At 30.9% G+C, this 27994-nt stretch overlaps 1 protein-coding gene across 1 annotated transcript; it reads right to left on the reverse strand.

Annotated features, from left to right (window-relative positions):
• Positions 1-515: 515 nt before the first annotated feature.
• LOC134720850 (uncharacterized) lies at positions 516-27965 on the reverse strand. Its single transcript, XM_063583409.1, has 9 exons — positions 27806-27965; positions 15702-16097; positions 14737-15087; positions 13885-14169; positions 10983-11066; positions 9196-9324; positions 5916-5937; positions 5128-5188; positions 516-4841 (listed from the first exon to the last, which is right to left on the reverse strand). Exons 1-9 carry the CDS (start codon positions 27861-27863, stop codon positions 4716-4718), a joined length of 1512 nt encoding a protein of 503 aa, XP_063439479.1. The 5' UTR covers positions 27864-27965; the 3' UTR covers positions 516-4715.
• Between the last annotated feature and the right edge of the window lie 29 nt (positions 27966-27994).

Consider the following 27994-nt stretch of genomic DNA (forward strand, 5'->3'; position numbering starts at 1 on the left):
CGACGACGACGACGACGACGACGACGACGACGACGCCAACGTGATAGCAATATACGACGAAAATTTTTTCAAAATTTGCGGTCGTATAAAAACAATTTTGGGAAGTATAGATCTACATTGGTAACACTTAATGCCCCTTCCAGTAATACAGGGGCATGAAAATTTTTCATAGTCGCAATTAGTTGCAGGTTTACAAAACACTGTGTGTTACATTAAGATTTTAGAACTACCAGTGTTTAAGACTATGGAGCTGCAAAACAAGTTCAACCATCTTTCTCCAGAGGAGCGTATAAAGTATAGATAAGCGCAACATTATATTATATTAAATGTCTCCATTTGGTCACACTTGTGTTGTGTTTTTAATTGTGGGAAATCAAATTTGTTTTCCAAATGTCATCTTCTTTATTTCCATGTTTAGTTCTCCTCTTAAATTTATTTTAACTACTGACATAACAGTAACTTATTCTTCTATTTGTATTTTATAATAACGACACTTCTCACAACATAACAAATACTACAGAAATTCAAATTTTATTAACAAGGTAACTTAGAATCTGGAATTCTTAAAAACAATCTAAATGTAATGCTAAATGATAAAATACATGTAACTTGATTGAATTTTCCTTGTTCCCTTTACATATCTGGTCGATATCATGATCTCTTTGTAAAAAATTAAATCTACAATGATAATGACTAATACACAACCTGAATAATGATTAACGATGCCCATAATTGTTCTTGTTTATTCATTAACTATTTGAAATGCATATGGATAGATTACTTAAAGGATCCTGTTAAAATTGATCTGTATATTCACCATTTACATTTTCCAATTTCATGATTTGTGATATGAATAAATCAAAACATAAAATAAGACCTGGTAGTTTGAACAACCAATATTGCTTGATATCACCATACTATAGCTGCAGGGTTATTTGGGGATATGTTTATCTAGTATTCCATGTAAATTATCAACAAAGTTATTATCTGATAGGTTTATGAAGTAATAACAATGATATCTTCTTTGCTACAAATATACTGTTCTTTTCAATGTTTTATAATATCTATATCCCACGGTCATTATATTTTAATGGAACTTTAATTAATTTTTAACTCATTATTTAAGGTATCAAGGATGATTACCCCTAAATGTTTGCTTAGTTTACTATCTTTTGTGCTATTTTTAAATTCATAAAAAGAGCATGTGACTTAGCTTGTTTTTAAAAATAAATGATGTGCAAAATAATATGTAGAACAAAGGTAAATGATCAATATTCATATAAAAGATGAGATAGGTCTTATTCAATTGTACATACTCAAGTTCTTGCTATATCCCAACACAGGTAAATCTACAGTTCAATTTATCATAAAATTTAATTATATGAATAATCTCCCCTTATACATCAACTCTGAATTAATCTTTATTTTTCATAAAACCATGAAGAAAATGTCTAAGATGAAATTAAAATTCATAGCATTTTTAAAGTTTGTTAATTTGGGTAAAACCTAAACAGATTATTTAAGTTCCAAGACTGCTGCTGCAACTTAAAATGATCACTTCACTAAGACTGTTTAAATTTAAACACTTAAGTTAATTGCAAAAGGCAGTTTAATATCTTATCAACGGAAAAGTCTATAAAATTTAATAAAAATTGTTTAAGAAAAAACTTGTTTAAGAAAAAACTAACAATTCTCCTATGATCCAAGTCCCTTGTAAAATCTTTTTAATTACATGTAACATGATGGATTACCCCTTATTAAAATGTTTCCATGTAAATAATAAATAAACAGTAAACATTATATGATTTCTTCATCAAAATAAAGAGAAAAATGTATATAGTCTATAATACAATGACCTATAATGAATGACATATTATACATGACTAGTAAATGGTAATATCATAGATGATATAGTACAAGGAGATATCTACAATAGAATACTACAGGAGAAATGAGATATCTATGATAGTATGTTACGATGAACTATTTACAATGGCAAGTGCATATAGTATTGCAGTTCATATTATTCAAAGTTTGTGGCTGATGAATGCAGAAAGGAAATTTGTATACACTATTTTACTTCTGATTAATGCACACGAAAAATTGCATAACCAATTCATCAAATGATTTTAATTTAAATTTCAAAGGAACAATAACTTCAATATAAACCAAACTAGATAATGTTGCAAACAATACAACAGAAAATTGAAAATTAGAACACTACAAAGGAAAATAAATAGAATCCAACAAAACAAATAATTACATAAGAAAAGATCCTGAGTTCATTTTTTTTTTAACTGGCTTATTGTATTAGAAAATGAATCAGATTTTAAGTACAAATTATTGCCTATATCCATTATTTTTAATATAGTCGTCAGCATACATATTTGCAAGCTGTTATTAATTAATTAACAGCCACAGAAATAGATATGCATAAAGATGTAAACAATACTAAATGATCAAATATGTATGAATATACTAGGTTAAATTATGAATGAACAATTGGCTATGAATGAATGAAGGTGACATGCCAATATTGGTGGGTTATACATTTAGTAAATGCTGTATATTTATATATTTGAAGCTTATAATTACATACTTAAGGGTAGCGTGTCGAACATTATCACTTTTGTATAATACAGTGCAGACACTCTTAAAAATTGACTAAATCTAATCAATCACATTCACATCTCACTACAAATCATATCATGCTATTATTCTAAAACATTGACCATGACGAAACAAAATTAAAGGCATTTACAGTCAAATCAATGGTCAATTGGACCATGGTTGCTTCTTAAATGACAAAATTAAACAAGTCCGTACAAAAATTTCTCAAATATTCATTTTCAACTCTAACAATAATGATGAAAATAACAATGTATCATTACTTCACAACATTGGTTTTGAGAAATATTCTTAGAATGTTCAAATATTTGAATGCTGATGAATAATCTATCATGTGGAAATTGTCAAACTAATATGAATTTCACAACACTTTTGAATAAAAAAAAAAGTTCATAAATTGTAATTCACAACACAGAAATTTGGAATGATATGTTCTAATTCTATCTAAAAAATGTTAACAAGACTGCAAAAACATACAGCCATATAAAAACTTGGAAATGCAATGTATGTTCAATAGTTTGCATTTAAACAGTAGCTTTTAATTATAAAATAATGGACGTAACTTTTTACAAGGCCACTTACTCTTGGAGGGAATGGATTTTGATAAAGTTTATTATTAAAAAATTTGATTTTGCATAAAGTACAAAAATATATGTATTTCGTGAACAGTGCTAAGATATGTTCAATACAACTTAAAATCCAACAAAATTGATTTATAGTCAAATATAATGATTATTTAATATAATAAACCAACAGTGATATGAAATAGAATCTTACATACTTCAAGTGATCCCGCCTAATGGAATGTATTACGTAGCTAAAATTATATATAAAAATAGTTTTATGTACAATCATGACAGTTAGCACTTTTGTTTGTAATATATTAAAACATAATTGAAATACATGCAGTCCCTTCTCTATGTGTAAATGATACATTTCACCATTTTATTCAATTACTGATATGGTCACACTTTCAATTGACAGCAAAAAGCCTTTACATTCAAAATTAAGCTTTTTTTGCCAAAATTCATGTATAAACAAGACCATGAAGACTTTCATTTTTTAAAATGTAATACCTAAGCTTAGTATGTGCTGGTCAGCCTGGCCTAATGCTCAATAGACCACTTTCGAGTTCATCCGTCACCGGAAAAAACTCGTCAATTATACGCGCCTTTATCACCGTCATTTGTGCGTTTAGGGGCGTCGTCACTTCCCTTCCAATGTTGAGCGAATGGTTGGAAAACTATAATTCTATATTGTACGAATTATTCGGCAAATTGAATTCTCAAAATTGACAATCAACACTGCTGTCATTAGGGAATTGTCAGTAAGTACCTACAGAGCAACCATTATTTCCAGTTTAGCCTGCACAAAGACGATCACTAAGACGCTTGATAAACGTAAATAGTGCAGGGATACAGGCGACCCCCTCTATCTGGTAAATGACGTCATAAAGGCGTGCATAATTGACGAGTTTTTGCCGGTGACGATGAACTCGAAAGTGGTCTATTCAAATTACATGCCCTGTCACTCCTTATGTTAAATCATCAATAAATTTTACTTAATAGATTTTGATAAATTATTTCGATTCTTATCATTTTGAGATTCTTGACAACCAGAAGTAAACATGGTAAAATCTTTTACAAATTAAAGTTGTACAAATGAAGTACCAATTTTAAATTTCTTCTAATTATCATGATAGCATTAACAGTAATTACATGATTAGGATGATCCATGCCAGGACCACCTTGAGGGACATTACTGTGCAAGTTCAGAAACAAAATGATTTGATATTGCATAAAGCCAAAGCTTAAGACTATTTTTCAGTGTTGTAATAGTTATTTCCCTTTAATATCAGGACACAAGTATGATATCAATCATTATTCAAAATTGTCAATCACATGATCAATATTATACCAGCCATGATAAAAAAAGACTTTTTAATCACATGACCTGCCATCATGTCACATGACAAACTAACATTCACATACAATTTGGCACACATATTAAGCTTACAGCTACAGCCCATACAAATACACAATTAAGTCTAATGGCATGATTTCTGTAATGAATGCACCAGATGATAGCTACACTCTTGGCATCATCACTTCAGCGTATGGTGTATGATCTAAATCAGAATCTTGACTCAACTGTAATGGTTTCCGACTTCTTGGACGATCATCAAAATTCAAGTCTGCATAATGTATATTATGCTGAAATAAAATGAAAATCTTATTAGTTTACCATATCATCTTTAGGACACAATTTTTTAATTTCCCTTTACAAATATATAGTTTCTTCTTCTTCTTACTTTTTATTTGACTATAGATATAAAAACATTCAAATTTAATTAATTTTCTTGCAACAATTTCCATGTTTGAATCAGACACAAGTTCTCTCCCCTCCAACAAGATAAAAGAAAGTTATATTAAACTTAGTAGTAGTTTTGACAAGATTTTGTTAATGATTATATGTCTTTCAATAGTATCCTATACTTACATTATTAAATGGACCATTCTTATCCCCTAATGCATCTTTTTTATCTACAAAACTCAGGTTGCTGAAAAGAAATTAAACACAACAATTAATTAATTTTCATGTTAAAACTAATGCTATTTAAAAATTGTAAACAAGAAAAAAAGAGCCTAAGCTATGTTTTGGTGTGGGAACTTAATTTCATGTCTCATAAAAAAGATCATTGTTACATAAAATCAGTCAAATTTTTCTTGTTTCAATTGTTTTACAATTGTAGTTTCACAGCCTTTATTAGATTACCATTTTGTATTGGTTTTGGCTTATTGTTGAAAGCTATTTTTATAAATTCTCTGGCGGAGAGTTGTTTGTAATTGCAATCATATTACATCTTCTTCTTTTGATATTTACATATGTAACATGGTGGGTGTCACTAATGGTGTTGGAACTGTGATCCTTTTAAAACATCTGAGTTCGTCTTTTTTTTTTCATAAGAAGAAATGACAATGTGTTTTGGTATGAATTTAAAAACTACATTGCAGGTGCACAACTTCATGTAGAAGACCCTGTACAAACTTTGTCAAATTCTGTAAAGCCCTACTTAGGTCACTTGGAACAAAAAAAATAAACATGGCTGAAAACTTCCCAAGACAACAGAAGTTGTTTGCAAAAGTATGTTTTTACCAATCCACTCATTCCGGTGTGTATATTGTTAATAGATACGAATTGAGCAGTTTTAGCCAGTTTTCTAAATTAAGTTCATAATGTTTCATTTCCTTTTAAATGTACAATATAAGATACAAAAGTAAACTTACTTTCTTGGTTTCTCTGGTGGTTCTGAAAGTAAAATTATAAGAAATAAGAAATTATCTAAACAGTTCAGTTTCAGAAGGGAACACATTTTCAATAATTTTCAATATACAAGGATGTCTGTATACAAATGTAATTTGGATTGTAAGAAATAAAGATATATAGATTTGAACTGAGAATAAGAAGTTAAAATTAAATCAAATAAATTGCTATTATATCATGCATAAGTTTCGTGCGAATATGCCTCTATCAATTTTAAGTCTAGAAACAAATCACTTTCAGTTTATCACCAGGCAATTTAATTGTTATCGCCACTTGTAGTAATTTTGTAAACAGTATTGAATGTCCCTAACATCATGTGAGTTGTAATTTTAGATTCCTGTGAATGATTGTAGACACAAACCAGATGCTCTGCAGGGCGTAGCTTTATACGACCGCAGAGGTTGAACCCTGAACGGTTGGGGCAAGTATGGACACAACATTCAAGCTGGATTCCGCTCTAAATTTGGATTGTGATTAAATAGTTGACACAGCATAGGTTTCTGACACAGAATGAATGTATTCAAATGAACTTAAAATTTTTGTTTTCTCTTAGAGCAATTCACTATGCTGTTGAATATTAATCCTCTCAAAAAAATGTTTGAAGAAATTTTCTTTTTATTTATGAAATTTCAAATGAGAAAAATTGAACCCAATTTTTTAATCACATCCCCCTTTCCCTTATTCCAAAACTAATTTCAATTAAAATATTCTAATGGAGTTTGCAACAATTACTACTCATTTAAATACATCATAAAATGTTTAAAAGATGTAAAAAAAACTGCTTGTTATCACTGAATGGTAAAGATTATTTAAATTTATCAGTTGGTAGTAAAAAGTGAACATACATTGTATATTGTATATAACAAAGATTTAAGTTGATTCTGGACAAAGAAAGATAACTCCAATTAAAAAAAATTCTTGCAGATATTTCTTGCTTACTATACTGGACAAAGAAAGATAACTCTTAATTAAAAAAAAATTTGCTATTTCACAATATTGTGAAATTAGATATTTCTTGCCATTGCACAATACTGTGCAATTGGAAAGACTTGCTATTGCACAATACTTAATATAATAATTTTAGATCCTGATTTGGACCAACTTGAAAACTGGGCCCATAATCAAAAATCTAAGTACATGTTTAGATTCAGCATATCAAAGAGGCCCAAGAATTTAATTTTTGTTAAAATCAAACTTAGTTTAATTTTGGACCCTATGCACTTTAATTTAGACCAATTTTAAAACGGGACCAAAAATTAAGAATCTACATACACAGTTAGATTTGGCATATCAAAGAACCCCAATTATTCAATTTTTGATGAAATCAAACAATGTTTAATTTTGGACCTCGATTTGGGCCAACTTGAAAACTGGGCCAATAATCAAAAATCTAAGTACATTTTTAGATTCAGCATATCAAAGAACCCAAAGGTTTCAATTTTTGTTAAAATCAAACTAAGTTTAATTTTGGACCCTTTGGACCTAAATGTAGACCAATTTGAAAACGGGACCAAAAATTAAGAATCTACATACACAGTTAGATTCGGCATATTAAAGAACCCCAATTATTCAATTTTGATGAAATCAAACAAAATTTAATTTTGGACCCTTTGGGCCCCTTTTTCCTTAACTGTTGGGACCAAAACTCCCAATACCAACCTTCCTTTAATAGTCATAAACCTTGTGTTTAAATTTCATAGATTTCTATTTACTTATACTAACGCTATGGTGCAAAAACCAAGAAAAATGCTTATTTTGGTCCCTTTTTGGCCCCTAATTCCTAAACTGTTGGGACCGAAACTCCCAAAATCAATACCAACCTTCCTTTTGTGGTCATAAACATTGTGTTTAAATTTCATTGATTTCTATTTACTTTAACTAAAGTTATTGTGCGAAAACCAAGAATAATGCTTATTTGGGCCCTTTTTTGGCCCCTAATTCCTAAACTGTTGTAACCAAAACTCCCAAAATCAATCCCAACCTTTCTTTTGTGGTCATAAACCTTGTGTCAAAATTTCATAGATTTCTATTAACTTAAACTAAAGTTATAGTGCGAAAACCAAGAAAATGCTTATTTGGGCCCTTTTTGGCCCTTAATTCCTAAAATGTTGGGACCAAAACTTCCAAAATCAATACCAGCCTTCCTTTTATGGTCATAAACCTTGTGTTAAAATTTCATAGATTTCTATTCACTTTTACTAAAGTTAGAGTGCGAAAACTAAAAGTATTCGGACGACGACGACGACGACGACGCCAACGTGATAGCAATATACGACGATCGTATAAAAATTATCTGATAAAGAGCAGATTAATATAATTTTTTTTATAATAGACATCTCTGTTATTAACAAGAAAGTTGTGGAAAAAGCACACAGCTAATCACATTCTGACCACATGTCATAGGTTTGTAATCAATTATTCATAAGTTGTTCTTTACATTTCACATTTGAATCTTTCATCAATGATTAGTAATAAATCAATTGTTCACATCCCTTATTAACATAAAGAAAGGTAGAACTGGTGGGCTTGAAAATAAAGATAATCAACAGAGCTGAGTGACTAAGCAACATCTACATGACAAAGTTCATTGGAAAATGATAACTTAAACAGTCATCACAGTAACTTAGTTTTTCATTTAAGGGTGTACTAAGGTGAGGTTTTGGAATTTGTGTCAAATGTTCGGACTCCTTGGTGTTTTTCCGTACAATACAATGTCAAATATTTTGCCCCATAACACCCATTTATTTTTTCATATAAGACTTAATAGCTCATGAAAGGTCATTTACCAAAATTTTAGAAGATTCTTAATTTCTTTCTTTGGTTTTGAGACCTAATAATACCAATGCAAATATAAGTTAAAAGTCAGAGACAGCCTTTTCCCGCCATATTTTAAATCTCAAATATCTTGAAAAGGAGGTCCATGACCTATCAATATTTTTAACTTATTTTTATCCTTAATTGATGCTCTACCAACTTATAAATAGTATTAATTTTAACTTCTTAATTTATTAATTTTACCTAACCTCACCTAAGTACATCCTTAAATTGTTTTGAATGTTAAATCCATTGACATTGTATTCATTTCATTTAATCATCAACAGTATTAGTCTTTTTCGTAAATTTTGTTTACGTGTCCAAGTTATTAAATAATGACAAATTGTCTCCTTTATACCAATTTGGGTAGCAAGTTAATTTTGCTAAGGAGTCAGTCAATATGCAGTTTATGAAAGTCATTGTTCTTACCATCAATGCTGTCATCCTTCCCTCTATTACTCCTCCTCAGGACAATGATAACTATGATTATAATTATAATGACAAGTACAGCTATACCAACAGCTATTCCTGCTATTGCACCAGTACCTAATCCATCCTCTATAATGATTGGGAAACAAAAATAACATTTAAAGTCAACAATTCTCATTTCAAACTTGACCATTCTATCAACATACTGTAAACCAACTTATTTTTATGGTTTTTTTATTTCGCCGACTTTGCATCAATTCATTTTTCAATTTACTCTTTTTATTGATGTAATTATATATATGAGAATAGACCCAAGTGCTATACATGCTATATATTAGTGAGGGATATTTTTGCATTATTTTTCCAATCAGAAAAGTCATGAAAATTTGTTGGTTTACAGTACATTCACATCATATCCGAATATATTTCAATTCTATTCCCATGACAATATATCTGATATTTTAGAGAGACATAACATTCCATAGGAGTAAGTTAAGTATGGGCCTTATTATGCCATGAATATCATGTTCATTGTTTCATGTAAAAGAGTGGTTCAAGTTGATGAAAAGACATGCAAGTGTAAGAAAGTGAAAAAGAACTTTTTTCTCAAACTTTTCTTATAGACAATTAACATCAACACTCCAAAACTACTCCTTTCAGTACTGAAATAAAACACTTACATTAAATAAAATATCTACTTTCTCTTTCAATATAGTTCTTTCCCTCAGGATAAATCAGATATCTTAAACTGATTCAACTTTTATTTCCAACATAAACATAACAAGTGAAACTGCGAGCTACTGCTCACTGATGATACCCCCGCCGCAAGTGGATAATATTAATAGTGTAAAAATATGCAAGTGTTCGGTAAACAAGAAGTTGTCAAGTGATGAATCTGAAAACGCATCACACGGTATAGCTGACTTATATCAATCCTGAAACCAAATTTCAGAAATCCTTGTATTGTAGTTCCTGAGAAAAATGTGACGAAAATTTTCAACTTGGCTATCATGTGTAAAATCATACAAATGTTCGGTAAACAGGAAGTTGACAAGTGATCAATCTGAAAACGCATCACACGGTATAGCTGACTTAGATAAACCCTGAAACCAAATGCACCCCTTCTGATATTACTGTGGCATAGACAAATCCAATTGCAGTTCCAGGTTTGAAAAATATGATTAAAAAAAATGTATAAAATTAAAATAAACTATCAACTATTTACAAAGAGAGATTAATCAAGAACAGCTAGAGTGATGCAACCCTAAGCTGAACTTGATGTGTGCTCTATGGTAAGCCTGTATAAGTTTTATCACATTTGGTGAAGCACACTAAAGTTAAAGAAAACTGAAACCAATTTTAAGGATGTTTCATAAAGCAACAACTTGGATAGCCCCCTTCCCCAATTTATCCAACATTTCTTCAAAGCAGTTTACATATATAATGATGAATGAAACAGGTAGCTACATTCCAATGTCCATAACTTGTCTAAACGCAGCATATAATCTATTTGCATATTTTTTTCACCTGCATCCAAAAGTAGCATGTTCATCCTCTCTTTTAACCTCAATATCTTTAAGAAGTTTTATATATGGGACTTGCCACTTCAGCACTTTAAAAGCAACTAGATTTGTTATACATATGGTGACCATAAAAAATGACTACATAGTTATCAGGGTGATCATTCCCTTGCAGATGATATTTCTAATGCAGCTGTAGTATGATTCTTCATGTAATGAAATCATTCTAATAAGTTTCCCTCCCATTTAGATATTTGTTAAACATACCTGTTGGTGGAAGCCTTGGTGCTGCTGTTGATATGGATTCTGCAGGAGTAGAAGGAGTTGTAGTTGAAGTTGTAGTGGTAAAGTCTAATAAAGTAAAAAGTATCATGCACTAGTTGCCAAATATACCACCATACAGATCTTGATTTAGTCACATTTTACTCATAAAATTAGAAATTTAGAGAAATGTCTTTGATTTATGTAAAGGGCTTTCTTTTTAATAATTTTGATGAAATGAGAATAAATGTGGATGCATTAATATTCGTGGTATACAAATTTTATGAGGATAAGTTTATCACAAATTTCAAAGAATTGTTAAATTTATTTAGGATTAATTACTGACTATCATTATAAAGCCAACATACACTATGAAATCAAAAGTTGACTTAAAAACATATTTTCTTCAATCCATATTTAATTGACAACCACGTAATCAAATGAATCCACATCAACTTTTTATTCAGTTAAACTGAACAAAAATTATGTCTACATGAACATTTGAATTTTGCCGAAATTGTTTGGTTATTCAGACAATTTCTTGAGGAAAATTTCATTTTTTTTAAGAAATTGCTTACTCATTCAAAATCAACTGAATACGAGATATAATAATCTATTTAAAATAAGAAAACCGTTACCAATAAAATAAATAAAAATATAGAAAAAATATGTAAGAATCAAGAACTGTATTTTACTGGTGTCATTCTCTGAAAAAAAGCTCTAGCATATATAAAGTTATCTAACAATCTTCTCAGAAGTATTATTCCATGTATCATGTGTATACTGTGGGCTATTTCGTGGTAATGTTTTGATGATGTGTCACTGCTGAGCAAAGAGAACTGAATTTGATGCAAAATTACTTTTGTGCTGTTGTCTTTTTTAATTAAACCAAAAATATCAAATATCATCTTGGATAAGTTTGGTAATGGTCCTAGTTGGCCCTGGTATAATATTAAATCCATGGTTTCAAGATAACAAATATTCTTAGTTGATTCATATGTACATGCAATTAAGTGTCAGAAATGGAAGTATTTTTGCCTTGTTTTTTAAAACGCTGACATTCTCTTCCTAAATGAGTATTTTGGTTAAGGTTGAAAAAACCATGAATTTCAACCCTTATTTAAAGGACACTGATTCATAAATTTACTATAAAGAGAGCTTGTTCTTATCTAGTCATTGTTTTAGCTATGATTAATTGTGATTATGGTCAATAAATCTGCTATTTGAAATTTTAGCTAGATGTAGGGTCTTATTCTGGTCATTTAGAACCTTTTTCAATTATCAAATAATGCCAACTATCTTACTTGTTAGCTTATTACTAGACAGGTGATATTTGTTTTAGGGTTCGCCAAACCTTGGAGTTTTGATGATATTTATACTGTAAGTATGATAGCATAGGAAGTAAAAGAAAGTTAACACTGAGATAATTGAGAACTATCTATCATGCTACACTTCAATCCAATATAATGCTAATTTTTATTTGTATAATACATCATATAAACCAGATGATAATTTTGTTGTTACACAAATTGTATCAAGGTTATTCCAGTTACATTGACATTTTAGTCTTAAACAGGATTTCTTTATAACCCCTGATCATGCCAATTTGGCTGTTGATTTTTTAAATACAATTTTTGAGGAGACTCTGAGAAGATCACTTACTATAATAATTGCTTTCAGAATTTATACATTATATAATAGAGCGTATATATATATTATAAACTGTTGACTAACTGCACATGTTTTAAAGATGCAGAATTGTTTAAGTACATACATAATGTCCATTTAAATATAGTTTTAAAATATTCTCTGATACATTTGTAATAAGCATTATATAGGTTACATTTTTCTTAGCAGCTGATTCATTTTTCAATTTTGAGCAATGAAACTACTTTTTTTTTTAATTTTGGTACTTTGGATGGATCTTGGACACATTTTAAGTTTATATTTTTTTAATTTTTTTTCAGCAGACATATATTTCAAGGGTTTTAGGCTTCATAATTATTCCATTATACAATTTCCATAAATATTTCATAAGTCTTTGGTGATTGGTGATTTCATTTTTCTACATTTTCTGCTTATAAATAAGCATGATAAGATACATGTATTCAACTAACTGATAATGTTATAAGTAAACTTACAGGATTTGTACAACAACAAAAAAATAAACAAAAGCAAAATGAATTTAAAAGAAAAAACTTTTTACAACCCATAAAACAATCAACTTGTTGATAGAATATATAAGAATATAAATATGAGAAATAAAGAAAATATTTTGTTTGCATGCACATGCACAGATAATGAAAAAATGTAACTAAAATTCAAATATATTCAAACATTTTTACACTTTAAATTTGAATTCAATAATTAAGTCTTTATAAAAAAAAAATCATAGCACACAAAAAATGCAAAACGAAAAATCAAAAAATCATAATCTTCCAAAAGTAATTAGTGCAATTTAAAATGAAATAAATATACATATAAATGGAAATCTGCAGTAACTAAAAATTGACGACTTTGATTGACTGAATTTATAAAGAATAGCCCTAATTCATTTTTCTTCTTTTTTGTTTTGTTTTCAACAAATTTTTAGTATGCAGAAATTAACTTGATACATGTGTTTTATGAATATTTCAAGTTCTTATTTACCGATTATAAGATCAAACAAATAAACTATTTTATTTTAATATTTTTAGCGTGTATGCCCATATTTGGTACCGTTCTTTCCCTAATGATGCTAATTACTATTTACATCTTATATCATTCATTTTTTAAGCCTGATGGTTACCATGGTTACAATAGTTTTTTTGGTTTTTTTTTTTAGTTTTTTTCCCTACCCTATGATAAACTTAAGTTGAGGAGAAATATTGCTCAATGTGTGTGTATGTGTGTATATATTAATACCCACCTATTTGTATGTGTATAGAGTTATTCATGTTAAATGTTTGTCCATTAAAACTGTTCTGTGCCACACATATGTAGTTATCTGTTTCATTAACGACAACATTGTTGATGATATATGTAGTTCCAGTCCCTAGCACCACACTGGTGTTGGATTCTTTGTGCCAAGTATAATCTGTGTTTATTAAAGCAGGATTTCCATCTGATGTACAAGTCAGAGTTATGGGCCCTGCTCCTTCCGCAAATGTTGGATTGCTGGGAGACTTTGTTACTCCTACATTCCTTACACTATCTATAGCAAAAATATAGAGAAAAAACATAACAATACATGAAAAAATTTAATCAACAACCATTTCCTGTACAATTCTGGAGAACAAACCCTTCTTAAATCATGTTTGTGCCTCCACAGATTTATTTTTTTAAATACTATAAACATTTATCAAATAACAGGTATATCATGTATATGCAAACTTGAATTATGATTTGCTCTCTGACAAATGCTTTCCACAGCTGTATGTCTATTATTTAAAAATACTGTGAGTGATATTTGAAGCTCAAGCTTACAAAAGACAATGCCCAATTAGTTTCCACTAATATCATTACAAGCACTGTTTATATTGTAGTGTTTGTATAAGTCCCATCATGCAAATAGTTTTTATTGGGGACTTTTCATCTCCCTTGAAACATTTGGAAACAATGTGTGCAATAATGTGGATCAAAACAATTAAACCATTGTAAATTCTTTTCAAGTCTTTCTCATAACTTTGCCATCATTTTCAATAATCCTCATGATTTAAAAAACTGTACACATGCCATGTAATGATAAATATATATCAAAACTTATTAAACCCCTACTTACAATAAACATTTATGCCATCAGTCTGTTTGTATAAACTCCCCTGTGGTACATTTTGATAAACAACCTGACATCTGACAACGGCATTATTATCTAGCTGTTCCATCTTCAGTGTCAGCGAACTGGTACCATTGGATGTACAGGTTCCTGGCATCACTGCTGCTGTGGTGGTCTCTGAATCATATGGTGTTTCTTGTATAGTAATACCATTAGAGTTACGTCTGTATCTCACCCATCTAAACTTGCCTTCAGGTTTACCGACATTACCCGTACATGTAAAGACAACATTGTTGCCTTCTTCTATCCCAGCTGACGGTACATATGATGGATTGCTGTCTGGTTGTTCTGGGTTACCTGTTATAAATTCAAGGTAAATAAAATGAATTAACAACAGTTACTATTAACATATTAAAAAGATACATTTGTTGTAAACCTACTCATTGCTCATAAGACAATTGTAAAAAAAAACATGGTTTTCTTTTACTAATTGTTACCTGGAGAGTTGTCTCATTGACACTCATACCACATCTTCTTATACATGTTATATATAAAAATAAAAATCACTTGACCGACATGCAAACAGTAATCATAGTAATATCAATGTTGTATTTTATGAACAAAAAACATCCATATTTTGATTTTGTCCACTTCAACCTTATTCTTGTTGCGTAAACAGCTGGATGTTTTCTGGTTGTTTTTCCTACATGTACCATAACCATGATAACCATGATAACAATAAATAGCATTTATGATTTTCTACAATTGACAATTTATACTGACATGACTGAGCAGTTTTTTCAAAGACAAAAGCAGCAGATACACCTTCTTTCCTAACAGCAGGAAAACTATCCTTTATAATATCATGTATATTATATATAGAGATTTTAAAGGCAATTTAGAAATGTTAAAAATGTATTTTTGCAGGCTGTCATGATTAAATAGAAGGAAGTGATGTGAAATTGTCATACCTTTAACACTTATATTTGCAACACCAGAATCAGCATTTGTACTTCCACTTGTGCCTATATATGCTACTTGACACATATATTCTGTCTCATCTTCACAGGCTAACTCAGAAAACTGTATTAAAGCAAAAAATAATGAAGATGTTGGGTTTGTTAGTGTCACTCTGTCTGTTAAGTAATTGCCATCCGGTGTCAGACTTGCATTTAATGGAACTGTTGGAGTGTTAAATCTAGCTATTGTTTTAAACTGTCCATCTGTTTTACTTTTAGCCTTAATGTTTAAACCTGTAACAAATTCCCCTGTCACAGTTGTAAAAGAACATTTCAACTGTACACTAGTCGGTCCAAGAATTCCTTCTGAAGGTGTTGCCTGTAACTGAATACCTATACTTTCCACACCTGAAATTAAAAAAAAAATAGTCAATTAATTAGTAACAAATACAATCATAATTTATTGAAATGATCATTATAAATGAAGTTGAAATCTGCTAAACTAATCAGGACTTCCAACATCCATGCATAACATAAAGGTTTCTGCTCTCTTTTAAACTACATCATCATGATTATGATCATGAACTATTCAAAGAGAAAATTAATGTGTATTATTTTTGGCCACTGGTTGAAAGTTTTCCCATTGGCAATTATACCACATCTTCTTATTGTTATACAAATGCATGTATAACATGTATCATTACAATTATAGCACAACACCTACACTACATTTCATTATAAAATCTATTTTAAACAACACCATGGTCCTGTGATAAGCATGATAAGGGTCTCAGATCATCCCAGTGTTACAAGAACTGCTTTTAATAATTTGACTGAAAGTTTATAAAGTCAACCCTTATTCTGTAATTATGCTCAGTACAGTTTCAATAAACAAGTGTGTGGATATTTGGAGGAGAATGGAATGCAAAAGATGGAAGATAGAGCACCTATTCTGACATCAAGAAACAAGTTTCAACAATACAATCCCAATATAAGTAGAATGACAGCCAGGCCCTCATACTCTAGGTAAGAGCGAGGACATTATATGGTACACCTGTTTTAAGCCAGGTAATGATAAAGCTCCCCAATAAGATAGAATGACCTATCTGGTATGTCTACTATTCTATCACACATTATAAGGTATGATAATTGGATCTTTATAAAGCTTTGAAGTCTTTTAAACTTGTGGTAAATAGAGCGTTTCTTCATTACTGTGCAGTTTAAATCAGGACACACAAACTAACTTGATTATAACTTTGTATGAATCTTTATAATCAGGGATAAAAAACTGTGATATAAACATAATATGGTGTCTATCTATATAATTACATAACAGATGCACTGTTATCATTAATTGAGACCCACCCATAATATGTTTTGTGAAGTTATAATGTACAAACATGCACACACACTAAATTATGTTTAACAAAAGATAAACAAGGTTCATCTGTTTTCATGTTTAAAAGGGTTCAAACAATGAACCAATTCACAAAAGATGCAAATTCCATACCGCTGAGTTTATTCTAAAAGTTACCGTCAAATTTAGTGGTATATTTTCATTCTGAAATCTAGAACTAGTCATTTCTGGAAGGTTTCTTATACAAGTAATACTATTAGTACTGCCAAACCTCATTTAATAGTCAAACATGTGAAATGCATTTTAACTCAGTTGAGTTAAATCAGTTGGTTTCAAATGTCAGTTAACTTGAGTATGCTTTTAATGCTCATGAAGACAAAATAAACATTCATCTAGTAAACTGTTGTAGTTTTGTAGCGTAGGATATGTAGTAAAATCTTATGACCTAAAGCATGTTAAGCTTACAATAATGGAATTAAACCACAAGTCAAATATTTGTCTTAATCTTAAATGCTGAGATTATCACACTTGATTATCACCTGTAAGTTATACCTGGAATTAAACTAGGTCAGATATACATCTACTTAAAGGCTAGTTATCATGAAATAGTTCCTGCACCCAGGTCTAATATTATAAACTTGAAGTCTAATGGTACTCAGACTGATGTTAACTTATCACAACTCAGTTGGGGGTCTGATAATAAAAAAGAGAGCTACAATGTAGCTGGTCCATCAAAGAAAAGAAACAGGAAAGTTTGATGAAAATTATATTTGATATACACTGAACAACAAACCATTTCTTCTGGTTTGGCCTCTTAGACCACTAAATCTTAATCTCCACATATATAATTCTAAATAAATATACAAGATGTGAAAAGAGATCTATATGTTGTTATTTTGTAGATCTGCCTGGCTATACTCCAAATAAATTTGCATTAGGACCAGCACCTGGGTTATATCAGGGTTATACTAATTTAAATTTCTATCCTTCATTTACAAATTCTCAATGCTAAATTGTGTAAATTTCACATTTATATGCATATAAACACGCATTAGAATACCAATTACATGAAATAAATACTTAAACTCTAGCCTTCATATTGTTTAAATTCATATATGATATGATTAGATCTTGGGTTAAGGGTAATAAAAAATAACTAGTCTCATTTATTTGGAATTAAATCACACATTTAAGAAAAATGCAAACCCAAATTACTATTAAAAAAGAACTGAAGGAAAAACTAAAAACTGTATATAATACATTTGTTTCCATGAACTGTACACAAAACCTACTACTATACATGTAGTAATGATACTAGTGACTTTGTATAGGTATATTTACTTTTCATACAAATGAAAATCACCATTAAGCATATATACCTACAGTATGTATCAGTTTATAAAACTGTATTTATATCTAAAGAATGTCAAAGGGTGTCTTTATTAAAATGAAACTTGATAACAGACATTACCAGACCAAGTATCTCATAACATTTCAGGCGACAGTAAACTATTCTTCTGTAAAATATCACAATCATTCATGCAAGGTAGAAGTTGGACCCAAGATTAAATAAACCTATACAACTTTTTAGAATTTTAAACAAGTAATGCAGTATGGGCTTTGCTCATTGTTGAAGACAGTCTGGTAACCTATAGTTGTGAATTTCTGTGTCATTTGGTCTCTTGTAGAGAGTTGTCTCATTGGCAATCATACCACATCTTCTTTTTAAGTTACATGTAAGGAAATAAATGTAATGTAAGGCCACACCAATTTGATTCCTTGCTCGACGGACCCGCCTGCACCTATTTTTTTCAAAACAGATTTTTTTTATTTTTATTATTTTCCCGCTTCCCGCATCTGGAAATGAAATCATGTCCATTTCCCGCACCGTTTTTTTGTAAATATTATATAAAGATCTCATCATTTGTTTTTTAAAATCACAGTCTAGCCTTTATATAACGATTTTATACCTATCAGCACCCCACAACACTGTAAATTTCTGCGAGAATATTTGTTTCAGCATGAAACCAATTTATGCCAAGCGGGAGTGCTCCGATATAAATAGAAATACCAGTACAGAACAAAACGTTGGTATCTTTCCCCCTAACTTATATTCCCTTTAAATAAATGTTCGTTGTTAAAAAAAGTACAAAGAACTTCTGAATGATTTGCCTTCAACTGCAATTATAATGTATGGTTACGGTCATACCCGCTGCAGGTTTGTGCACCTGTCATTGTTGATTCACGGACCTGTCGTTCAGCAGTTATCGTTTGTTGATGTGGTTCATTGGTATTTTCCCGTTTGGAAATATCCAAAAAATAGATCGTTGGTTTTCCTGTTCGAATTGTGTACAATACTAAGTTGTGGTCCATTATAGCTTGCTGGTTGGTCTTGATCAAAGCTCTGTGTAAAAGGCCGTACTTTGACCTATGTTTGTAGTTATCAGGTTGGGAACAACCCTCCCTCAGACAAGGGCCTTGAAGGGGTCATTTTACCATGTTTACTGTTGTAGAAAAGAAAATAGAAATACTAAGGATTTGTACAGTGCTACTATACAAAACCTTTGACAACTTAGAATTTTTTACTCTAAAAGAGGAGAAATACATTATATTTAAAACAACTTTTTCTAAAGGAGGGATGGGTCCACTTATTTTGAATAATATTCAACTGTTAAAGTAAATGTGTTAACATGGATAAGGTCCAGGAATATTACAAAATTCTTGGACATGTTTTAACCATTTAATACCAAATATTATAGTTCTTTGGGAAAATATAAGCCCTTTTGTACTTGAAGTGTTTTTACCAAAAAAAATATATTATAACTTATTTTGACCCCTCATAAAAGGGATATTCATAACATTAAGGGGTTGTTCTGAACCTGATTATGACTTGGATGGAGAATTGTCTCATTGTCAGTCACACATACATAGACCAGATTTAATTATTCAATTATTTCTTGTTGAAAAGGGAAAAAATACTTCATAAATTAAAGAAATGTCAAGGTACAAGTGATAAATCAAGTTTTAAAATAGTCAAAACCTACTATTTTATGTTTACAAAAAAAAATTATAATTGCTCGCCTTTACTTTTTAAGCTTCGCCTCAAAAATTTGCAAATTAAATATTTTTTTATTAAAATTTTCAAATCGCTCGCTCGCCCCAATTTTTGGAGTCCAAAAATCCGTAGAACAAGAAATTAAATTGGTGTGGCCTAATGGGTTCAATGTAAAACATGATAAAAATTAAAAAGCTTAAAAATTACACAATGAATCAAGTTCAATAAAAAAAAAATATATTCAATGTTTATTCATTGATAAAATTATAAAGACATTGAAGGACTGTGCAGTTTGGATAAGGATATTACTGTGTTTATGCGAAGGGTACATGTATAAACATAAACTGTTGGTGTAGAAAATTAGTTAAGTTCAGGTTTTAAAGTCCTACTCTAAAACTTATTGCTCTACATTGTAAGTCCATGAAGTCTGACATTGTGTAAAAAACATGTACAACACATATATATTTATTATGTCTTTTTAAGGTTCAAGTACATAGGTTTTATCTCAAGAGATTTCCGGTGACCTATAATTGGTGAATCAATTACACAGATGATTTATTGTATTTTATTAGTGATTATTGAGATTTTTATGATCATCAATGATGTGTAGTATTTTAAATGAGTGATGATTGACTTTTTATATCCCAGGATGTGTCACATGACCACTCCCAAGTAAGGTCATGACTAAAATACTCAACTTTAATATGTCAATACTTGTTTCTCATGCCTTGCTTTGTAATTCACTCAATGTGTCACTAAGAAGTAATACTCTATTTATAAAGAATGCAAATATGACTTAATTTTAAAAGGGATTTTCCATGTTTTACATACATTTGTTAAGGCATGACAGCTCAAATCTTTAATTTATAGTCATGAAAAAGAGGTTTAATAAAAGATTTCTTTTTGGAAAATAATTTTACACATGTTTGGAAGGGTGGGATTGAACTGCCTAACATGACTATGTGACAATAAACAGTACATGTTTAGCTAAAAAAAGTTAACAATAAACATTTTTCTCTGATTGATGAATCAACAGTGATCAAAAGGAAAAACAAATATAATTCCAGAATTTCACATCAATATTTCACAGTTCAAACGTAAATAAAAATCGTGTCTGGTCCATTTCACATTTTTTATCTGGATAAAATCTAATTGGTTATCTTGTTTTGTCTCATCTGACTAGAAGTTTGTTTATTACAGGTACATATACTGATGCAGCATTAAAACTGTACTGTTAATATTTCTTTACAAAATATGTCATACTAGTTTAAAAATACTATTCCTCGATAATTGAATTCAAGATTGAATTTGTATACAAATGTAAATATAAGAAATATACTACAGATGTATGAGGATATTTGAGGACAAGGAACACCCTTCATTGTGAAATTTCTGTTGACTATTGTTAAACATAACAAAAGATGAGAGGGCGACATGGTAGCTACAGATCAAATATTTGATCAGTAAATGTTATACAAGCTTGTCCTTCCTGTATTACCCCATGGCCTATATAATCAAATCAACCATAAACAGTCAATTACATGTTATCATGTACAACTGACAATGTTCAGGTTATGACAGGTAACACTTCCTGTCTACCTGTATACATGTATCGTACGTAGGTTTTAACATCTTACTACATGCAACACCCACACTTTTGCATATAAATATTTACCATTCTAAATCTATTTCAAATTTCTTTCACAAAGGTACCTTTAAGTATTCAGGCATAAAGAATAAACAAGATTTAAATTTTCGGTTCATTAATTAAAGATAATTCATCTTCTGTATGTATTGTATATGGGCATGTTCCTTCGTATCTAAAATCTTGATTGATAAGTATTTTTTTCTGAAGAGGACAACCCTAAATAGATAACACCTAACAATATGATGATAAAATCAGGAAGATCTTGTCTATTACCCAGCAGACCTGTTTTTAATCTCAAACCAATTAGATAATTCAGCCAGGGCAGGTGTTGATATAGACCTGGAAGGTTTCCATATGTCCAGGGTTAATGTAGATATAATCTATTACACAAGTGTCAAAACAATGAACTTGCTTTAATTAACGTATTGTCAGAATTCAATGTGTCCTAAATATGCTAATTTAAACCTTTAACAAATACATTTAGTATTAAAATAAATAACTGGAATCTATAAATTTAGTTTATTGTTAAAGTTGTTCTTGTTAATATCATAAACAAATAAACCTACATGTTTTGTAAACAAGGTACATGTATGTAACATGTACATGTCAATCTTTTGTCAAAATAAAACAGAAATTTACAAAAAATGTACATGCAATTTCTTATTTGAAAAGAAATTACTGACTTGTCTAGATATATAGCTGAATTTGTACAGAACGTTTAATTTAAAAAGATATTCAGAATAAAAAATTTCAGATTTAGTGCTACAGAACTGTGGTCATACTGTTTAAAAGTTCTTTACAACTCTATTGGTCTATCTTTTCCTAAACAGATCAGGGTTCTTTAGCAAACTTAAATGCATCTTTGTTCATATACTTTTGATTTTATAAATACTACAAATAAAATCATGATGCACTATTATGTACAGCTAACAGTCTATTAGGCATAGTAAAGATTTTAGCTCAAATCCCAAATATATTTTGCACTTCAAATTCAATTACCAAATATTAATCTATACATCAAATGTTCTCAATTACAATTACGACCCAATAATTGAAACTCTCTTCAGTCTGCACTGTTATTAGCCAGCTACAAAATGTACATACATGTATATACATATAGGCATCAGCCCCAATTGTATTCAGACTAGCTAGTCTTAGCAAAACATTTTCACATTAGAAAAATGGCAAAATATTGGTATTAGGATTTTAATTTAGGACTGTTGAAGGTGAAAAAGTTTTGTGCAGACGGTCTCTATACATGTATTTCCTTTCTTCTTTGAATTTTACTTCTACTTCCTACTATACAAGTGAATTGTCAAATTTAAATAGGCTAACAATATTAATGTAGATGCATAATTTCCTCATACATTTGTACCTGTTGTATACGGATATCCTGCATTAAATTTAACATAAAAGGAAAGAAATAAATCCTTCAATGTACAAGATACACTGATCAAGATGTTAGCTCAGTTGGATGTATCATATTCACATTAAGAAATTATACAACATGCATAAGAAATTATTTAAATGTTTTAGGATGCAGTTTTTGTCTTCAATTAGACCTAATATAATATTAATTATGCCTAGGAAAAACATGATAAATGCAGGATATCAAATTATAATTGAATGCATCTAGGTGTTAATCTGTTTACAAAACTAGTCTAACCATTGTTATTGTAAGACAGCTTTTTGTCAAAGAAACCTCTGAGGTACTGTACATAAATGTAATGTTTGAAAATACAAATTTAAACAATATAAACAAAGTTCATGAATTCGTAAGAAGAACATTAAATTTGTTAAAAACGCAATGTCAATTCCCAGAATATTTTTAATGGAAAAAATATTTGACATGGTAATGTCATGAATGTCCTACATGTATATTTAGCATTTTTGCATGAAGTACAATGTACTTTCATTTATTGATACATGTCAACAAAATAACTCGAAGAACCAGACTTGAGAATGTTGATTCTCAGGAGCAACAGCGAAGATTTCCAAATACATGTACATGTAAGGCACGTTAAAGGACTGAGCAAAAAAAGTACTTCCTTAGCTCAATCGCTTACAACTGACTAAGTATCTACTAAGTTTTCAAAGAGAAGCCATCCCGTCACACTTTTCTTTTTTTATTTTTATATTTTAACCTGGCTAGGTAATTCTTCTAACCCTGGTTTTCATTGATGGACGCCAACGTAACTGGAGAGCATGATTCTCCTTGCAAAATCATGTCTCCATTGGGAATCTGTGTTACAAGGCAGTGCATTAAATGACAGCTCCGCCACTTTCTCTGACTAAGTATCTACTAAGTTTTCTACGGGAAGCCATCCCGTCACATTACATTGAGTGATGAAACCATGCACAATGTAATGTTTGAACTAGCCTCATGATCCTGGAACTCTTCCTTGTCAGGTGAATCACTGTATTTATCTTTAGGTTGGGACAAGATTGACAGCAAATGTTGTAAAACATGATGTCAAATTTGTCAGTATGACATTTAAATATTATAAAAAAAAACTTTTTAATTATAAAGAAAATATATTATTGTGACATGCACTGTCGTATTTTTAATGAATGCAGATATTTTTGTTTAACTTTTAGACAAATACAATATGTACATGTAACACTACATGATATACAGTCCATACTTCTTCTTTAGTATCTCCCTCCTATTGTAGGAGAACCACCGTCCTTGTGTAACGGCGTAGACTTTTAAAATCCCAACATCATATAAAAAAAAAACACTCACATATTACGGAATAGTTATATATATACACACAAACGTAAATCTTATCACACGGTATTTACATTAAGTCATAAGGTTAAGAAGGATCCCTATAATCGTTTGATATTTACATTGATTCAAGGAATATCTGTCACTACTGTTACATCTTTTAAGTCATTCACAATAGCTCCTGCCCATAATCTGCGATAATTACGAATTTTCGGCCAATATAGTTGCTCGCCTTTGGTATAATTTGTAGCATAAGCCTCTTGAGATTGTTTCTATCCGAGTTTTCTCTGTATTTTTGAGAAAGTGGAAAAACGAACAGTCAATGATCAATCTAGCTAAATACTCGTTGTTATTGAACAATTCATGGAGTAATGTCTCATCATTCTCTCCTCTCAAGCATGTTTTGACAAAGGTTTTTAACTCCTGCAAAAATGGTGATCTAGTTGTTTTCAGCACTGTGCATTTAATCAAAAAGTGAATCATATCCTCTGTCTCAATATGACATAACTGACAAATTGGTGACACTTCTGACTTTGAATGTTTTGCTTTTGAGCTTTGCAGTACGATTGTTCCCACTGCAATTTTGGCTTTTAAGTGTGCCATAATTATTGCAAACGGTTCATTACCACAGCTTGTCCAGATGTTGTGTGGTTTTCCTGGTACTGTATCACTTAAGTTCAAATATTTTAAAGTAGATTTATTCTCTGCTTCTTGTTGTAGAGTTAAAATGAAATGACTGCTAATTGTTTGATTGACCAGCTTGTTCCAAGTTTCTTTTATTGGTGGGTTGTCAATGAGATCATGCGGAGAAGGTAAGTTATATTGATCTGCAATTTCGGCTACTTTTGGAAACCAGCTTCCAGAGCTGATTGATTTCATGGCAAGCTGACGGATCGCAATATCTTTTTCCACTGATTCGTCGTTCCTGATGATATTCCCGAATGTTTTAAGGATTTTCTTGTGAATTTCACCTATGATAGGAATTCGTCCTAGTAGAAGGAGAGATGCTGAGTTGGCTGATCTTATTGGAAGGTGTTGAATTTGTTTCATGAGTTTCCTATGGTACACCTCTAGTTTCTCCATGTCATTTCTTGAAATGTTTATTACATCTAGGCCATACAGCAATCTGGGTATCACATAAATCTGAATAAGGTGTGCTGAAACATGTGGATTTACACCGTTTAGCCCGTGGAGCCCTGCACCCATTAGAGAGTAAGTGGTCTTTCTAGCTGTAATCACTCGCTTGCATATCACCTCTTTTGAGCCTGATTTCGATGTAGAGTCTCTCTCAATTCCTAAATGCACAGCTGATTCAGAAGTTGATAAGTCTTTGTTGTTAAGTGACCATGATCTATTTTCCTTGTCGTTGAGTACTAGAATCGTCGACTTTTGTTCACTTAGTAAGTATCTCTGTTTGTTCGCATAATATGCTTGTATGTCTAACATTGTTTGGAGCTCAGTGGGGCTCTTCGATATGAAGGTGACATCGTCCGCCACAGTTGGGATGCCGCAGTAGGTACATCCAATATATGCCCCCAATTGGTTTTTCTCAAATGTCTTCAACAGTTTATTGATAAAAATTTTGTAAGCAGTGGGTGACCATACACCTCCCTGCCTCACTCCTTGTTGTTCTTGGATAGGTCTTGAGATGTTTCCATTCCATTTTATTTTTGATGTAACTTCCTCGTACCAGTTTTTGAAGAATAGCCAGTTGTCCCCATGTAGTCCAAAGTTATACATTTCTCTAAGCAGACCCAAGTGCCAAAGGATATCAAACGCTTTCTTGGCATCCATAAGTGCTATATACAGGCTTGAGTTTGACTTGTTTGCTTCTGTTATAAGCTCTGTGAGTATTAAGGCAGCAATTGCAGGCATTTGTCCTTTGGTAAATCCTTTCTGAAGTCTACTTTGTTGTTTGTTTATTGAATCTTGGTTGTTTTGAAGATGCAGCTTCTCAACAATTTTTCCAATGAACATAGTGATGACAATTTTTCTGTAGGAGTTTGGATCCGTTTTCTTTTTTCCTTTTTTCAATATTGGACAGGCTATTCCACTCTTTAGTAAAGATGGGATATCAAGATTTTGAAAGATGAAGTTGATGATATTTGTCAAGATAGAAATGAGTGTTTGTCCTCCAAACTTAACATGTTCAGCGGTGATGTTTTCTTCATCTGGGGATTTTCCATTTTTGAATGATAGCACAGTTTTCTTTACCTCTTCCGTTGTAGTTACTGGTATGTTATGGTTTTTTGAGTGTTTAAATAGTTCAGTGAGACTTGTGATGTCTCGCTTTACATTTGTAAAGTGATCATTGTCAAAGTTCACATTTTCACATGGTGTTGAGAGTTCTTCAAAGTATTGAGCGAATGCCTCTGTAATTTCAATTTGGTCATTTAAAGTATTATCTTTAAATATCAAAGATGATCCTGAGGGGTTCGACGGGTCACGTTGTTTCCTCACCAGTTTGTAAAACCCTTTGTCGTTCCTTTCGTTTAGTTCCATTAGTTCCTGGTATTTGTTGTTTCTATTTGTCGCTTCAAGCCTCCTTTGGAGTGATCTTAGTTTTTTCTTAGAGTTCTTATTGTTTTTATAAATCTCGTTTTCTGGATTTGTTGGTTTGCCCGCAGCTTTCCATTTTGCATGGTGTATCTTGCTTGACTTAGCCGCACTAGCAATTTCTGGCGCCCACGGTTTTTTCCTTGGTTTTCCTGTTCTTTTCCTTCTGTTTATAGGAACACTACTGTTCTTTACTGCTGATTCAGACAGTATCTTACAGATGGAATTGATATTATCTGATATATTGTCACATGTCAGTATGAGTTCATTGTCATCTATGAGTGCTAATCTAGATTCAACTTCTTCTTCATATCCTTTTTTGTCTATCTTATTCCAATTGATCCTTAACTGATTTAGTTTTCCATCTCTTTGATTTGATAGTTTTATCTCACATGGTATCTTCACAAGAATGGGATTGTGAGTAGATGAGTTAGTTGGTTCCCTGTCGAATGTTATGTATGTTACCATACACTACCATCCAATAATAAATTTGGGATACTAACAAACATACAAATGTATGTATAGCTTTAAATATTCTTTTGACGACGAGAAAAGCTACACATGTAATAGTAAAATCTCAAGAAAAGTTATATCAACGGTATTTCTTAGTGTCGTGTAATATTTCAGATGGCTTTTTATATAAATATTATAAATACAAGACCTTTTCAGTAGTAGTCTCTAGACGATCCCCTTTTTCGGGAGCGTCACACGTTTGTTTTGATTTCCTGAAAGTGAACTTCCATTAACTCTGCGTTTATTTTGCACTTACCATTTATGATAAAAACACAAAACACTAAAGAAAATATTAAACTTTTTGAATATTCCATGTTTTCAAATTCTTAGCGTTGCTGATATAGCAGAATGTCTTAAAATGTTATACTGTCACAACCAAAATATTTGAAATGACATCCGCCATAGTTGACTCACAAGAAATTACCCAGAATGCAATACGATTAGG

This window comes from Mytilus trossulus, chromosome 6 (assembly GCF_036588685.1).
Source record: "Mytilus trossulus isolate FHL-02 chromosome 6, PNRI_Mtr1.1.1.hap1, whole genome shotgun sequence".
NCBI classification, from domain to species: Eukaryota; Metazoa; Mollusca; class Bivalvia; order Mytilida; family Mytilidae; genus Mytilus; species Mytilus trossulus.